This window comes from Bufo bufo, chromosome 3 (assembly GCF_905171765.1).
Source record: "Bufo bufo chromosome 3, aBufBuf1.1, whole genome shotgun sequence".
NCBI classification, from domain to species: Eukaryota; Metazoa; Chordata; class Amphibia; order Anura; family Bufonidae; genus Bufo; species Bufo bufo.
This window is the reverse complement of record NC_053391.1, coordinates 38,770,143-38,787,523: the sequence shown is the minus strand read 5'-3', so window position 1 is coordinate 38,787,523 and position 17,381 is coordinate 38,770,143. Positions and strand designations below refer to the sequence as shown.

Genomic DNA, 17,381 nt, shown 5'->3' with positions numbered 1-17,381 from the left:
TTGATCCTCACCTATGCCTCGTGAGCGAAGGGCACCATACGCAGAATACATGCTACCACAAATTGATGGCTGCATTTTGCTGATGAAGTTGCCGGAAATAAAACTTGTCATCCCATTTTCTAATTTGTTTTATTGTACTTCCCAAAACCAACAGGCTAGCCCCACTAGTAACTCGCTCAGTAGGTGTGCACACCATTTAAAGGGGTTATCCATATAAAGACCCCCCAATGCCCAAGCACATCATATAGATTATTCTTACCCTGGCACCCGCGTTGCTCCTGATCGTTGCATCTCCCCGTTGTGCGGATCAAAACATATGGTGGCGGGGGTTGTTGATTAGCCAATAGCAGGCCGTGCTGGGGACGAGTCTCTCTAGAATGGCGGGGAACGCTAGTTAGGCACATCCCTGACGTGACCTGCTGTTGGCTCTACTCTCCCCCCCCCATCGCCGGATGTTTTGATCTGCACAGCGGGGAGATACACCGGCGGCCGTGCAGGCATCAGGAGCAATGCAGGTGCCAGGAAGCACGGTAAGTATAACCTACAGGTGACACTCGAAAAATTAAAATATCGTGCTAAAGTTCATATATTTCAGTAATGCAACTTAAAATTAGAATATTGTGAAAAGGTTCAATATTCTAGGCTCAAAGTGTCACACTCTAGTCAGCTAATTAATCCATACCCCCTGAGCAAAGGGGACCTCAAAATTGTGACTTCAGGGTTTCATAAGCTGTAAGCCATAATCATCCAAATTATAACGAATAAAGGCTTGAAATATCTCGCTTTGCATGTAATGAGTCTATCTCATGTTAGTTTCACCTTTTAAGTTGCATTACTGAAATAAGTGAACTTTGCACGATATTCTAATTTTTAGAGTTTCACCTGTATGAGGGGCCTGGGCATGGGGGGGGGGGGGGGGGGTCATTACAAATATTACACAAGGGAAAAAGCAAAGCCCTGCACATAGCAATTTGCTGAGTGCAAACACCAAGATTAGCGCCTATCCTCATATTCATCCCCCTCCTTGGTGTGTTTGTTCCATTATTAACTTGGAATTTAGATGGATTTCCGGCTGGTTTGTACAGTCTGTCCTCCAGCATAGCTTTAGCCGTATGTCATTGTTCTTTTTGCAGTTCTGAACTTACCAACTTCATCAAGTATTTCCGAGCTCGAAATAGTGGGACTTTGTCTGGTTTATCGCATGAGGATATAATCTGCAGTGTGACAGAATACATACTGGACTACCAGGCCAAGAGCCCTCCACCTCCAGCCTCTCCAGTAAGAAGAGTTCTGTCACGGACCATCCGAATCATTTAGCACTTTATTTAACCTATCGTCAGATAACATTTTCTGTTCTTTTTTTTCCCACAGAACACAACTGGACTGAATGTGTCTAATGTAGCATCTGGTATAATCCAGCTTTCTTCACCCCAACCGAAGCACCCATGGGGAGTGGTCACTGGAGGAGCCAAAGTCAAGTGGCAGAATTCTAATGATTTAGAGGTGTGATCTTATCACTAGGTTGTAGATGTTCACACAGAGATGTATGGAGAGGACAGGTTGTGGACTGGAGATTATGTGAGGAGGTATCAGGAGATTAGGTCAGAGATGTATGGAGAGGACAGGTTGTGGACTGGAGATTACATGTGGGGAGGTATCAGGAGATTAGGTCAGAGATGTATGGAGAGGACAGGTTGTGGACTGGAGATTACATGTGGGGAGGTATCAGGAGATTAGGTCAGAGATGTATGGAGATTACATGTGAGGAGGTATCAGGAGATTAGGTCAGAGATGTATGGAGGGGACAGGTTGTGGACTGGAGATTACATGTGGGGAGGTATCAGGAGATTAGGTCAGAGATGTATAGAGAGGACAGGTTGCGGACTGGAGATTACATGTGGGGAGGTATCAGGAGATTAGGTCAGAGATGTACGGAGATTACATGTGAGGAGGTATCAGGAGATTAGGTCAGAGATGTATGGAGGGGACAGGTTGTGGACTGGAGATTACATGTGGGGAGGTATCAGGAGATTAGGTCAGAGATGTATAGAGAGGACAGGTTGTGGACTGGAGATTACATGTGGGGAGGTATCAGGAGATTAGGTCAGAGATGTATGGAGATTACATGTGAGGAGGTATCAGGAGATTAGGTCAGAGATGTATGGAGAGGACAGGTTGTGGACTGGAGATTACATGTGGGGAGGTATCAGGAGATTAGGTCAGAGATGTACGGAGAGGACAGGTTGTGGACTGGAGATTACATGTGGGGAGGTATCAGGAGATTAGGTCAGAGATGTACGGAGATTACATGTGAGGAGGTATCAGGAGATTAGGTCAGAGATGTATGGAGGGGACAGGTTGTGGACTGGAGATTACATGTGAGGAGGTATCAGATTAGGTCAGAGATGTATGGAGGGGACAGGTTGTGGACTGGAGATTACATGTGAGGAGGTATCAGGAGATTAGGTCAGAGATGTTTGGAGGGAACAGGTTGTGGACTGATTTGTGTGTCATTGTTAATTTTTTTTGGAGTGAATTCTCTGGGCAGTGGGGAGCCTGTGAAGGGATTGGCAGTGGATGGATTGGAGGGGAGGCCGCAGGGGTGGATGTTGCAGTAGTCTTTGTGAGACAGCCATCCGGGGGCTGATGGATATGATTTACTGACTGCTTATACGGTTGTCTTTTGTACAGTCCTTTGGTGAAGACCCCTGTATAATCTGCCACGATGAGCTGAAACAGTTCCCAGTACACAAGCTGGACTGCGGTCACTACTTCCACAAGCATGTGAGTATTGGGATGGTCTGCATTATGGTCTATCACGGACATTGTCTCCAGGTGTCTGCAGGCATGCGGTGACTACAGCTCTTGCTCAGCTTCTGAGCGAGCGCCATGTTTAGAGAACGGACCTTCGCCGAGCATGTATGGCGGAGGTCCTTAAGAGATTAAAGGGGCTGTCCAGGGCAAGAAATGCCACCACACATGGGATGTTTGTTATTGTAGATCAGCCCTATTTACTTAAAGGGTTTTTCTGGTACTTTGGATATGTGATAAGTCATCTATATCAGATCAGTGGGGGTCTGACAGCTGGTACCCCTACAAGTCAGCTGTTTCAGACAGCGAATGCCAGAAGCACTAACTTCCATGCGGGGTACTGCATCTTAGGTCTTCTTCAAGTGAATGGAAACTGATCTGTAGGATGACAGAAACTACACGGTGGATGAAATGTTGTGCTTACGGCTCTGGCGGTTTCTGACATAGACTGCTGCCAAAACAGCTGATCGGTGGAGGAGCTGGGTTTCTGACCCCACTGATCTGATATTGATGAGGAAAACCCCTTTAAAAGGGGCTGAGCTGTAGTACCAGATACAACCTGTAGGAAAGAGTGGTGCTGTTTCTGGATAAAGGAACCCATTTTATAATCCCGGCTCCAGAAGAAGCCAGTGCTGGTCACGTGTTCAGTTTTTCAGCGCTGATGTTGCATCTTGATGTCTGTTTTTGCAGTGTATCAAGACCTGGCTCCACACTCAGAGCACCTGTCCAACCTGCCGAGAACACGCTCTCCTACCAGAAGACTTCCCTGTCCTCTCAGGAAGGATGAGGACTGCATGATGCTGATGCTCTCTTTAGACCTGAGTAGCTGTGAGAACGCCACCTGTTCACGCTCTGTTTTTAGCTTCTGGCTCCTTTCCTCCCATGTACTTGCCTTGTGCCAGTCCGATCCCGTGTCATCAGTCTGCCCAGCTCCTGAGTTCTGATTGCTTTGACCTTGATTGTCACAACCTGGACTCTGCAGGCATTTGCATATTTAAAGGGGTTTCTGTTTCAATAATTTTAACCCCCAAGCGTCCTGTGTATAGATATGGCTATTACATGCTAGTTAATGCTCCCTCTGCTGGCCTTTGAATTGTCTTTCAGAAAATCCCATTAATGTCTAGTGCCGGTGAGCAGAGGTCTCTGCTAGTGGCCGATTCTCATCGGTTGACCGCAAGGCGGCAGGAATGACTCTGTATACAAAGAGAATGGGGACGATGGGAATGAGCTACTGAGCATGTGCGACCATTGGCAATGGGGTGGATGTTATGAAAGGGAATCAAAAGAACACCTGGGGGTGCCATAACAAGTAACAGCAGTATCTACACACAAGCCATTTTTTCTAACCACTGGGATTCCTGCCCGAGTAACGGAAAGTTCAATCTTATTTTACAAAAAAAAAAAACAGAGCTGCTTCCATTGTGAACTACACAATGGATGGAGCTAAGTTCTGGTGTGTACTTTCGGCACCGTAGCTACGGAACAGCTGATCAGTGGTGGGTGCTGGGTGTCAGACCCCTGCCAATCAGATTTTGATGGGCCATAAATATAAAAATCCTGGACTTCTTTAAAGGAGTTATCCCACAAAAAGTAGTATGCCTTGAATTGGGCATTTCAAATTATGGATTTTTGCAATAAATTTATATTTTTATTTTTTTTAATTTTTTTTTAATGTAGCGCCCCCTGCTGTTTATCCTTCTGATCCACTTTCTCCTGCAGTCACTGTTGGACAGACATGCTCAGTAGCTTCCGTGCTTCTTTCCCCTTAACCTCATAGAGTGGCATCTGAAGCAGCTCAGGCACCATTTATTTATCTCTACTTCTAAATCCATAGAAATACATAGCCCTGTCTGAATCTAGACAGCGGAGAAGGAAATTGGGGGGGCTACATGTGGACACCTGTCGTGCCCAGGATCGCAGAGTAACGATGATCCCATAGTAATGTATTGGTTTTCAGCATGAGTCGCAAAAAAATCCTGCAGTGTTGTATTTCTATGGGATCACTGCTACTCTGCGATTGCTGTTGCTCACCCAGTGTTGCCATACCCTTACATACCATATGTATCTCTGGGGCTATATGTAAAAGGGAATATTTTCTTGTAGTATTTGCAGTGCTTCCTGGGATATGCAGGTACTTAATTGTCTCATGTGAGCTGCAGTCTGCCCACAGAAAGTTGAGAAAAGGGAGTTAAAAAAAAAAAAAAAGTTTTAAATTTGTGGGATAGGCCCTTTTAAAGGGGTTGTCCGGGCTTTTACTACTAGGTCATCAATAACAGATAGGAAGGGGTTCGACACCTGGCACCCCCGCTGATCATCTGTATGAGCAGGTGGGTCACGCAGTGCACACGTGCCATCTCCCGTCTCTCTTCCTGTTCACCGCTGATGTCTATGGCAAAGACCATAGACTGCAGCAGTGGACAGGAAGGGAGACGGCACTGTGTGCGCCGTCTCCTTATGCAGCTGATCGGCAGGGGTGTCGGGTGTCGGACCCCACCGATCTGATATTGATGACCTATCCTGAGAATAGGTCATCTATAGTAAAAGCCTGGAGAACCCGTTTAAGTGCCTCTTGCCCTATAACACCAGCCATTGCACTGTTTTGTTAGTTTTATTATAAGCTGTGGCTTCCACTGTCGGTCAGCCTGCAGAAGCAGGTCACGCTGTGCATTTTATTAGGGCTAGGGATGAGCGAATCGACTTCGGATGAAACATCCAAAGTCGATTCGCATAAAACTTCATTTCAATACTGTACAGAGCACTAGTATTAGAATATATTGGCTCCGATGAGCCGAAGTTATTACTTCGCGAAATAGATTTATACTGTAAAAAACCATTTCCCGAACTCTGGTTCAGCTCCAAGTTGGAATTGAACCAGAGTTCGGGAAATGTTTTTTTTACAGTATATATCAGTTTCTGAAGTTATTATGCGAAGTCTCGCGAGACTTCACAAAAGTAATAACTTCGGCTCATCGGAGCCAATACATTCTAATACTGTAAACGGTATTGAAACAAAGTTTTATGCAAATCGACTCTTTGGATGTTTCATCCGAAGTCGATTCGCTCATCCCTAATAAGGACGCTTGTTTTTTATTATGTCCTCCTGTATTTTTTTTTTATGTTGAGAGCTTTTTCATTTGCCTCTTTGCACCTTGTTATAGGGAGTGTTCACATTAAATTCACTGTAAGATGTAAGAGAGTTTGTCTATAGCTTTATTTTTGTAAAAGTTACACTTGATATTTAGCACGGCTTCCGATCTATATTTTCTCAAAACTACGCTGTACACTCATAGCCAAAACTTCCAAACTACCCACCCAATATGAAGTAGGTCCCCCTGGTGACCGCAGATACATGTGGAGGTGTGGACTCCACAACACCTCTGAAGGTGTCCTGTATTATCCAGCACCAGACATTAGCAGCAGATCTTTTAAAGGGTCACTAACTTTTCAAAAAACTTTTTGATATACCGTAGAGACATATAAAAAGTTTAGATCTGTGCGGGGTCTGAGTGCTGAGCCCCCCACTGATCTATAGAATGAGGGTAGAGAAGTAAGAGTACAGCGCATTCTTTCTCCTCTGTGCGCGAGACTCTAAGGCCCCTTTCACACGAGCGAGTATTCCGCGCGGATGCGGGAGGTGAACGCATTGCACCCGCACTGAATACCGACCCATTAATTTCTATGGGGCTGTTCACACGAGCGGTGATTTTCACGCATCACTTGTGCCTTGCGTGAAAATCGCAGCATGCTCCTCTTTGTGCGTTTTTCACGTAACGCAGGCCCCATAGAAATGAATGGGGTTGCGTGAAAATCGCAAGCATCCGCAAGCAACGCACAGTTGCTAGGAGACGATCGGGATGGAGACCCGATGATTATTATTTTCCCTTATAACATGGTTATAAGGGAAAATAATAGCATTCTGAATACAGAATGCATAGTAAAACATCTCTAGAGGGGTTAAATTTTTTTTTAAAAATAATTAAACTCGCCTTAGTCCACTTGATCGCGGCCCAGCATCTCCTTTGCTGAACAGGACATGTGGTGAGCATTTTACAGGTAAAGGACCTTTGGTGACGGCACTCCGATCATCACATGATCCATCACCATGGTGATGGATCATGTGATGACCGGAATGACGTCACCAAAGGTCCTGTTGCTGCACAGAGATCAGATGAAGACAGAAGGAGATGCCGGGCATCGCGATCAAGTGGACTAAGGTGAGTTAAATTTTTTTTAATTTTTTTTTAACCCCTCCAGCGCTATTGTACTATGCATTCTGTATTCAGAATGCTATTATTTTCCCTTATAACCATGTTATAAGGGAAAATAATACAATCTACAGAACACCGATCCCAAGCCCGAACTTCTGTGAAGAAGTTCGGGTTTCGGTACCAAACATGCGCGATTTTTCTCACGCGAGTGCAAAACGCATTACAATGTTTTGCACTCGTGCGGAAAAATCGCGGGTGTTCCCGCAACGCACCCGCACATTTTCCCGCAACGCCCGTGTGAAAGAGGCCTAAGTGTATGGCCCCGTCTCGTTCTCATTCCCTACCTCAAGGAGACAGAGTGCAGTATTCGTGTGCTTTTCTCCCTTAATTTTAGAAATCAGTGGGGGGCCCAGCACTCAGACCTCCACCAATCAAAACTTTTCATACGTCTCTATGACATATCAAAAGTTTTTTCAAAAGTTAGTGACCTTTTAAGTCATGTAAGTGAAGTGTGGACTCCATAGATCAGATTTCTGGGATGCTGTGAACCTGTCATCTTGACATCACTTTTTGGCCCTTGTCAAAGTCACTCAGGTCCTTCCACTCATCCTTGACCCATTTTTCCTGTTTCCAAAATATCAACTTCAACAACTGATTGTCCAATTGCTGCCAGTGACGCATTACCAGGAAGGCAGAACACACGAGTGCTATGGGGCCCGACCCTGACCACCACCTGCTTCCCGATGGCTTTTTCCTTCAATTGCCACTAGGGAATGCTTAGTGCAGAGATTTTTATGGCTGCCATTTAATTCTGTATATATTTATATGCACTTAGCTCCCCCTAGTGGTGGCTGCAGACATCCAGTTTTATCATGTATTTAAAGACCTTAAGCTGTATGGGGGGACATTTATCAATGTATTCATGCCAGTTGGTGTAAAGACTTTAAGGAATATGCTGTTCAGAAGGAGCACCATATTTGAACCACATGTTCCATTTTTTTTATGGCATGGAGGTCAGGTAAAGTGGGTAAAGCACAGCTTCATTAAAAAAAAAAAAGGCGATTTTAAATTTCTCAGAAATCTCATTGGCAAGGACACCTAAGTTTTTCCATGGGCCCTGTACAGTATCTCACAAAAGTGAAAACACCCCTCACATATTTGTAAATCTTTTATTCTATGTTTTCATGGGACAACGTTGAAGATCTGACACTTTGATACAATGTGCAGTAGTCGGTGCACAGCTTGTATAATGGTGTACATTAGGTGCACCCTCAAAATAACACACAGTCCTTAATGTCTAAACCGCTGGCAACAAAAGTGAGTACAGCCCTAAGTGAAAGTGGCCAAACTGTGCCAATATTTTGTGTGGCCACCATTATTTCCCAGTACTGCCTTAAGGCTACATGCACACGACAGTGGGGAAAAAACGGACACACTGTCAGTTTTTCATGGCCATGTTGCATCATTGTGTGCATCCCTTTTCTGGCGGTGTCTGTTTTTAACCACTTGCCATCTGGGCCATTTGCCCCCTTCCTAACCAGGCCTAATTTTGCAAAACAGACATATCTCACTTTATGTGGTAATAACTTTGGAACGCCTTTATTTATCCAAGTCATTCAGAGATTGTTTTCTCGTGACACATTGTACTTCATGATAGTCATAAATTTGAGTCAAAATATTTCACCTTTATTTATGAAAAAATCACAAATTTACCCAAAAATTAGAAAAATTCGCAATTTTCTAAATTTCAATTTCTCTGCTTTTAAAACAGAAAGTGATACCTCATAAAATATTTATTACTTAACATTCCCCATATGTCTACTTTATGTTGGCATCATTTTGGAAATGTCATTTTATTTTTTTAGGACGTTAGAAGGCTTAGAAGTTTAGAAGCAATTCTTCAAATTTTTAAGAAAATTGCCAAAACCCACTTTTTAAGGACCAGTTCAGGTCTGAAGTCACTTTGTGGGGCCTACATAGTGGATACCCCCATAAATGACCCCATTGTAGAAACTACACCCCTCAAGGTATTCAAAACCGATTTTGCAAACTTTGTTAACCCTTTATGCGTTCCACAAGAATTAAAGGAAAATGCAGATCAAATTTTTAAATTTCACTTTTTTGGCAGATTTTCCATTTTAATCCATCGATGGTTAACAGCCAAACAAAACTCTAGATTTATTACCCAGATTCTGTGGTTTACAGAAACACCCCACATGTGGTCATAAACTGCTGCATGGGCACACGGCAGGGCGCAGAAGAAAAGGAACTCCACATGGTTTTTAGATGCCATGTCCCATTTGAAGCCCCCTGATGCACCCTTACAGTAGAAACTCCCAAGAAGTGACCCCATTTTGTAAACTAGTGGATAAGGTGCCAGTTTTATTAGTACTATTTTTGGGTACATATGATTTTTTGATCATTCATTATAACACTTTATGGGGCAAGGTGACCAAAAAATTGGTTGTTTTAGCACAGTTTCTATTTATTTTTACAGCGTTCACCTGAGGGGTTCAGTCAAGTGACATTTTTATAGAGCAGATTGTTACGGACGTGGCGATACCTAATATGTATACTTTTTCTCATTTATTAAAGTTTTACACAATAATAGCATTTTTGAAACAAAAAAATTATGTTTTAATGTGTCCATGTTCTGAGAGCTATAGTTTTTTTTTATTTTTTGAGAGATTTTCTTATGTAGGGGCTCATATTTTGCAGGATGAGGTGACGGTTTTATTGGTACCATTTTGTGGGACATACGCGTTTTTGATCACTTGGTGTTGCACCTTTTGTGATGCAAGGTGACAAAAATTGCTTGTTTTGACCCTTTTTTTTTTTTTTTTTTTTTTTTTTTTTAAACCCTTTATTTTTTTATATTTTTTTTTACACTTTTCGTCCCCCATAAGGTCATACAAGACCTCTGGGGGACATTTGCTTCACTTTTTCTTTTCACTGTTGATTTCTCCTGTAACTGGGGCTGACATAGTAGCCCCAGTTACAGAAGAAATGCACCCCCCAGAGAGGCTGTACAGCATAATTCAGCGCTGTACAGCCTCAGAGCAGGGCTGATCGAGGTCTGTGAAAGACCTCACACAGCTCCTGCACTCTCCGGTCGCGGCGGTCACATGACCGCCGGGCCGGAACAGGAAGTGCATGGCGCTTCCTGCTCTGCATACACAGCGCTCGGTGAGCGCTGTGTATGTAGCGATCCAGAAGGCAGGGACACAGCGGGCAACCCGATCAGCAGCTGCACGATTAGCGTGCAGCTGCACTTTCTGAACGGACGTTTTAAAACGTGCTTTCAGAAATAGAGATCACCCATAGGACGTTTATATCCTATGGGCGGACGGAAAGTGGTTAATGTCTGTTTTGCATCAGTTTTTCGTGTCCGTTAAAAACAGACATGAAAAATAGATGAATTTGATTGGCAGTTATTTCTAGACACACCCTTCTGAGAAAACAGGATTGTAGGCCCCCAGCTAAAATAATGTCCCCCATAGTGTAGGATTATTTTTATTAATTTTTTTGCTGTCCCCAGCTTTTATAATGTCCCCCATTTAGGCCCCCTGGTAAAATAATGTCCCCCATGGTGTGTGATTTTTTGTATTTTTATTATCGCCACCAGCTTTAATGATGCCCCCAATGTAGGGCCCCATCTTAAATAATTTCCCCAGTGGTTTAAATAATGCCCCACCCTTATCCACTTGCTCGCGCTGCAGCAGTCTCCTCTCTCTTCACTGAACAGGACCTGCCATGTGCGCGATGACGTCACTGAGCGCTCCCACGTGGTTACGTCACCATGCATATCGCTTGTCCTGCTCAATGAAGAGACTGCCGCAGTGCGAGCAAGTGGATGAGGTGAGGTGTTTTTTTTAACCCCTAAATGGCCATATAAAGTTTACCCGTTTTTAACGGCCGTTAGATGGGTGCACTCATGTCAATCAGCTGTTAAAAACTCTCCCACTGATTTCAGTGGGGTCCGTCTGTCCTATTTTTGGACGTACGCTATTCACTGGCCGTTAAAAAAAGGGCCATGTGAATAGCCCCATAGACTTTCATTGGTGCTTAAAATGGCCGTGTAACGGCCGTTACTTAAACAGCTGTCACACGGCCATTATTCGCTGTCGTGTGCATGAGGCCTAACTCTCTTGGGCATGGAGGTCGCTAGAACTTCACAGGTGTCCACTGGAATCCTCTTCCCTCCTCCATGATGACATCACGGAGTTGGTGGATGTTAGAGACCTTGCGCTCCTCCACCTTCCATTTAAGGATGCCCCACAGATGCTCAATAGGGTTTAGGTGTGGAGACATGTTTGGCCAGTCTAAGGCCCCTTGCAGATGAGCGTGTCCGGATGAGGTCTGGATGCGTCCCGGTGCATTGCGGCAAACCCGCGCGAGTAGGTACGCAATTGCAGTCAGTTTTGACTGCGATTGCGTTCAGTTTTTATCGTGCGGGTGCAATGTGTTTTGCACGTGCGTGATAAAAAACTGAATGTGGTACCCAGACCCGAACTTCTTCACAGAAGTTCAGGTTTGGGTTCAAGGTTGTGTAGATTGTATTATTTTCCCTTATAACATGGTTATAAGGGAAAATAATAGCATTCTGAATACAGAATGCATAGTACAATAGGGCTGGAGGGGTTAAAAAAAAAAATTAATAATAATTTAACTCTCCTTAATCCACTTGTTCGCGCAGCCGGCATCTCTTCTGTCTTCATCTGTGAGGAAAAGGACCTTTGATGACGTCACTACGCTCATCACATGGTCCATCATGTGATCTTTTACCATGGTGATGGATCATGTGACGGACCACGTGATGAGCGTAGTGACGTCATCAAAGGTCCTATTCCTCACAAAAGAAGACAGAAGAGATGCCGGCTGCGCGAACAAGTGGATTAAGGTGAGTTAAATTATTATTTTTTTAACCCCTCCAGCCCTATTGTACTATGCATTCTGTATTCAGAATGCTATTATTTTCCCTTAGAACTGTGTTATAAGGGAAAATATTAATGATCGGGTCCCCATCCCGATCGTCTCCTAGCAACCGTGCGTGAAAATCGTACCGCATCCGCACTTGCTTGCGGATGCTAGCAATTTTCATGCAACCCCATTCATTTCTATGAGGCCTGCGTTACGTGAAAAACACACAAAGAGGAGCATGCTGCGATTTTCACGCAACGCACAAGTGATGTGTGAAAATCACTGGTCATGTGCACAGCCCCATAGAAATGAATGGGTCCGGATTCAGTGCGGGTGCAATGCGTTCAACTCACGCGGAAATCTCGCCCGTGTGAAAGGGGCCTAACACCTTTATTTTCAGTTTCTTTAGCAAGGTAGTGGTGGTCTTGGAGGTGTGTTTGGGGTCGTTATCATGTTGGAATGCTGTCCTGCGGCCCAGTTTCTGAAGGTAGGGGATCATTCTCTGCTTCAGTATGTCAGCTCCCACAGCCGGCAGCACTTATGCAGCCCCTAATCCATGACACTCCCACCATTATGCTTGACTGTAGGCAGGACACACTTGTCTTTGTGCTCCTCACCTGGTTGCCCCCGCACACGCCTGACACCATCCGAACCAAATCAGTTTCTCTTGGTCTCATCAGACCACAGGACATGGTTCCAGTAATCCATGTCCTTAGGCTCCATTCACAAGTCTGCAAATGGGTCCGCATCCGTTCCGCAATTTTGCGGAACGGGTGCGGACCCATTCATTTTCTATGGGGACGGAATGGATGCGGACAGCACACAGTGTGCGGTCAGCATTTGCGGAGCGGGGCCCCTATCTTCATGTCCGTAGCTCCGCAAAAGATAGAACATGTCCTATTTTTGTCCGCAGCTGCGGACAAGAATAGTCATTTCTATAGGGGGTGCCGGCCGGGTGTGTTGCGGATCCGCAACACACCACGGACGTGTGAATGGAGCCTTAGTCTGCTTGTCTTCAGCAAACTGTTTGCCGGCTTTCTTGTGCATCATCTTTAGAAGAGGCTTCCTTCTGGGAAGACAGCCATGCAGACCAATGTGATGCAGTGTGCGGCGTATGGTCTGAGCACTGACGGGCGGACCCCCCACCCCTGTAACCTCTGCAGCAATGCTGGCAGCACTCATACAACCTCTGGAGATGACGCTGAGCACGTGCACTCAACTTCTTTGGTCGACCATGGCAAGGTCTGTTCTGAGTGGAACCCGTCTTGTTAAACCGCCATATGGCCTTGGCCACCGCGCTGCAGCTCAGTTTCAGGGTGGTGGTGGTCTTCTTATAACCTCGGCCATCTTTATGTAGAGCAACAATTCTTTTTTTCAGATCCTCAGAGTTCTTTGCCTTGAAGAGCCATGTTGTACTTCCAGTGACCAGTGTGAGAGCGATAACCCCAAATATAACACGCCTGCTCCCCATTCACACCTGAGACCCTGTAACACTAACGAGTCACATGACACCGGGGAGGGGAAATGGCTAATCGGGCACAGTTTGGCCATTTTCACTTAGGGGTGTACTCAGCTTTGTTGCCAGCGGTTTAGACATTAAGGACTGTGTGTTGAGTTATTTTGAGGGCACATCAAATGTACACCGTTATACAAGCTGTACACCGACTACTGTACATTGTATCAGAGTGTCAGATCTTCAGTGTTGTCCCAGGAAAAGATAGAATAAAAGATTTACAAAAATGTGAGGGGTGGACTGACTTTTGTGACATACTGTGTGTACACCCATGGTTGCTGCCTAATCTAGCCCATCCTTTAACAGGAGCCATTGTCATGATATGATCAATGCTATTTACTTCACCAGTTATAAGTGTTTTTAATGTTGTGGTTGATCAGTGTATATCCTATTAAAAAAAATATGTATTTTTTAAATAAAATAATTTGATTTAAATGGAAATTCTTTTAAAGTTTGTTAAAATGAGTTGGTCACCTACTTGCAGGGAAGAGTGTATAGACCTGATGTAATGCTAATTTTGACAATTTTTCTAACTTTTAGGCAAAATAAAATAGCCCTGGTTTTCTGAAGTTAATGTGAATTTCCCCCCCTCAACTAAAGTCCAGAATTCTGTGCTCATTCATTTATGATATTGGTAAAGTTGTCAGACTTGAGCTTTTCGGATACCGAGCTCCCAACACCTCCTGTAAACCATAGTTTAAAGGGGTTCTCTGGCCAATTTATTTAAGGCTGGATTCACACCTAAACGCGTATTCGATAAGCGCTTTTTACAGGCGTTTTTGTATTTTGGAAACGTGCGTCGTATGCGCGTTCTTGCTATTGACCACAGAGTCGTACAATGAAAAACTGAGGTGTTATGCGCGACAATACGCCGCAAAGAAGCTCCTGCACTTCTTGGGGCGTAGGGCGTTTTACAGCACGTTCCTACACGCTGTAAAACGCTCAACAGGCAAAAACCAATGTTTCCCTATGGGCATGGTTCTCACCTGAGCGTTTTACAGTGCGTATGAACACACTGTAAAACGCCCTACACCCAAAGAAGTACAGGAGCTTCTTTGGGGCGCATTGTCGCGCATAACACCTGTTTTTCATTGTACGCCTCTGTGGTCAATAGCAAGAACGACGCGTATACGACGCGCGTTTCCAAAATACAAAAACGCCCGATAAAATCGCCTGTAAACAGCGCTTATCGAATACGCTCAGGTGTGAACCCAGTGTAAAGGCTCAGAACGGCATAAAACTCACTCCATCGATCCCCAGTTGCGCCTACTCGCCAGGTTCCTGCTGGTCTCTGCTTCCTGGCGTTTCTGAACAGAGGAAATGCCCTCAGCCAATCACTGACCACAGCAGTGACCCGCCTCACCCAGTGATTGGCTGAGCAGCCATTTCCTGTGTGTCAAGAAGCAAAGACCAGCAGTAACCTGGTGAGGACTGGAACAGGAGCACTGGTGGGGTATCACCTCTGCCACTTAAAGGGGTTGTCCCACAAGAAATATTCTGCAGTTTTCAAACCAGCACCTGGATCTGAACACTTTTTTTTTTTTTTTTTTTTTTTTTATTGTAAGTGGACACTTGCACTCAGTTTCATCCTTCAACTGTTTCCCAAGCTGTAATAGGGAGAGAGCTGCAGCAGAAAGGACACACCTCTGAGCTTCCAGCTTGATATAAATCTAGAAGAGTAATGAATGGGGAGATCTCTGGATCCATGTGAGGTACAGGGCTGGTTCTAGCTTTGTTAGAGATTGTCATGTACTAGATGATGTCTGATTTTAATTATTTCTGTACATTATTTGTGGGAGAACCCCTTTAAACCTGGAGCTGCCACCAGGGTTTGTGATTATTCAAAAGGGGGTTATCCAACCCGTCACACGGATTAAAACAGCTGGCGTCGACAGCCAATACCAGGTGGGGACTAGCAGAAATCCAACCTGCCCAGGCATATGGTTACATAGGGGATCCCACTCCCTAACTCTGGTTCACCCTTAGAAGCCGCAGCAATGAAGGACATTATACAGTAGTATGGACCAGTTTACATGAGATCTGCACTGGTGCATGCATGAGCTTCAGAGCAGCAAGGATGCCTGTGCCTGGCCCTGTCAGTCTCACGGTAGGGGACAGGGAGAGGTGGAGAAGTGCTCTCAGGGGCTAGGCCAGCCCCCTTGCTGCTTCGAGCACCTTGTTCATATATAACTAAGTAAGAAATTCTTTGCATCAGTAATACTGATTGCAGAGAAAAAGGATCAACCCTACCAGCTGGCATGCCTGATTTAATAGGATTGATGATTGTGACCGATATCTGTGTGATGCTATTTGAAGAGTAAGTCTGTGTAGTAGCTGCTTGTATTCCCCATGTGATGATAATTCTCTGGAGTATACTTTCATAAAACTAGTGTTCCATTCCTCTATCATTCATGATAGAGATTTATGTATGGTCTGCAGTGAAGGTCCATCTGGGTGTTACCAGTTGCTGGTGTGTCCCTGCCTAGTCCAACTCTATCCAGTCATTCTTGCAAGTGGGGTGCAGGGACACACCCATTAACTGGTAACACCCAGGTAATTGATTCATAAACTTCTAGTAGGCATTATAGAGAAGTGGTCTTTACCTCTTTTGTCCTTGTTCTCTATGCTTTTCTCAGCTACATAGCCACTGCTAATCTAAGCTGTCTGCCCCATCTGCTGTGGATTCTGCCTCCAGTGCTTGCAGGCTGGTTACAGTTTCTACACTTCAGAACTGTGGGGGTAGTTCTCTTAGGGGCAGCTGCGCCAAAATTCTGTTGAATTTCTACCGGCAGATGCTTCCTTTCTGTCACCTATTCTTAAAAGGGAACCTGTCACCTCCAAAACGACATTGTTACTTTACACTAGCCCCCAGTGTGTTCACAATGATTTTCATTCTTCCATCGGCTGCTGCATACTGTAAAAAAAAAACAACGCATTTTTAATCACCCTTCTCACTATCTTCAGAGTCATCTTGAAGTCAAGGAGGCAACTGCCTCCTTGCTTCAAGTAAAAATAAGCCCTCCCCTTACCCGTCCTCTTCACTTTGACATCCTGCCTAGAGGCTGGGATTGCGCAAGTCTCACTCATGCCCCGTGCGCTCCATGTTTCCAGCGCCCGCAGTCAGCTTTATCACTGCGCATGCGCCCCCAGCGTTTCTTGTCCGCAGTGTCATCACTGGCTTCAGGCGCAGGAGAACGCATGCCAGTGGTCACGCTTTGCCCCGACATCACCAGCATCAGGTATTACACTATTTAGGTACATTATCCAGGGGCACAAATATTATATTACCTCAAAAGAAATGCCAGGCGAGCACACTTGAAATGGCCGGCGCATGCGCCGGGAGAACAAAGCTGCCGGAGACTAGATTGCGCAGTAACATGGAGCGCATCAGGCATGCTTGAGACTTGCGCGATCCCAGCCTCTAGGCAGGATGTCAAAGTGAAGAGGACGGGTAAGGGACAGGCTTATTTTTACTTGAAGCAAGGAGGCCGTTGCCGCCAAGCTGACTCTGAAGATAGCGAGAAGGGTGATTAAATAAAAAATTAGTTTTTTTACAGTATGCAATTGATGGAAGAATCAAAAATCATTGAACATACTGGGGGCTACTGTAAGGTAAGGATGTTGGTTTTGGTGGTGACAGGTTCCCTTTAACAAAGGGAGACAGTTCTAAGGATCGCTGAAGGCAGCAGCTTAAAGCCACGGCTGCACCGTAAACGGACATGTCTCTTCTTGGAGCTACCTCCAATTGAAATGAATTGGAGGCAGAAAGGACGTGGCCGCCGGTGAGTTTTTGGTGCTGCTGTAGTGTCTAGTCCTACATTAAATTTATCATTCGGTCTGCGCCATAGTGATAAAAGTGGTCAGATCTAGACAGTCTGTGCTAAAAATCTATACAAAGAGGAAGTAGAATATGAGGAGCAACGTCATAA

The 17,381-nt window shown here is 44.9% G+C and overlaps 1 protein-coding gene across 4 annotated transcripts in view; it reads left to right on the top strand.

The window, feature by feature from the left end:
• Positions 1 to 5,590, top strand: part of TTC3 (tetratricopeptide repeat domain 3) — a 174,330-nt gene extending 168,740 nt beyond the window's left edge. For all 4 annotated transcript variants that reach the window (XM_040423100.1, XM_040423102.1, XM_040423104.1 and 1 more), the window contains 4 exons: positions 1,134 to 1,278; positions 1,372 to 1,503; positions 2,692 to 2,784; positions 3,502 to 5,590. In XM_040423100.1, coding sequence (XP_040279034.1) covers positions 1,134 to 1,278; positions 1,372 to 1,503; positions 2,692 to 2,784; positions 3,502 to 3,609 — 478 coding nt within the window. In that variant the 3' untranslated portion in view covers positions 3,610 to 5,590. The remainder of the gene's footprint in view (positions 1 to 1,133; positions 1,279 to 1,371; positions 1,504 to 2,691; positions 2,785 to 3,501) is intronic.
• Positions 5,591 to 17,381: the final 11,791 nt, after the last annotated feature.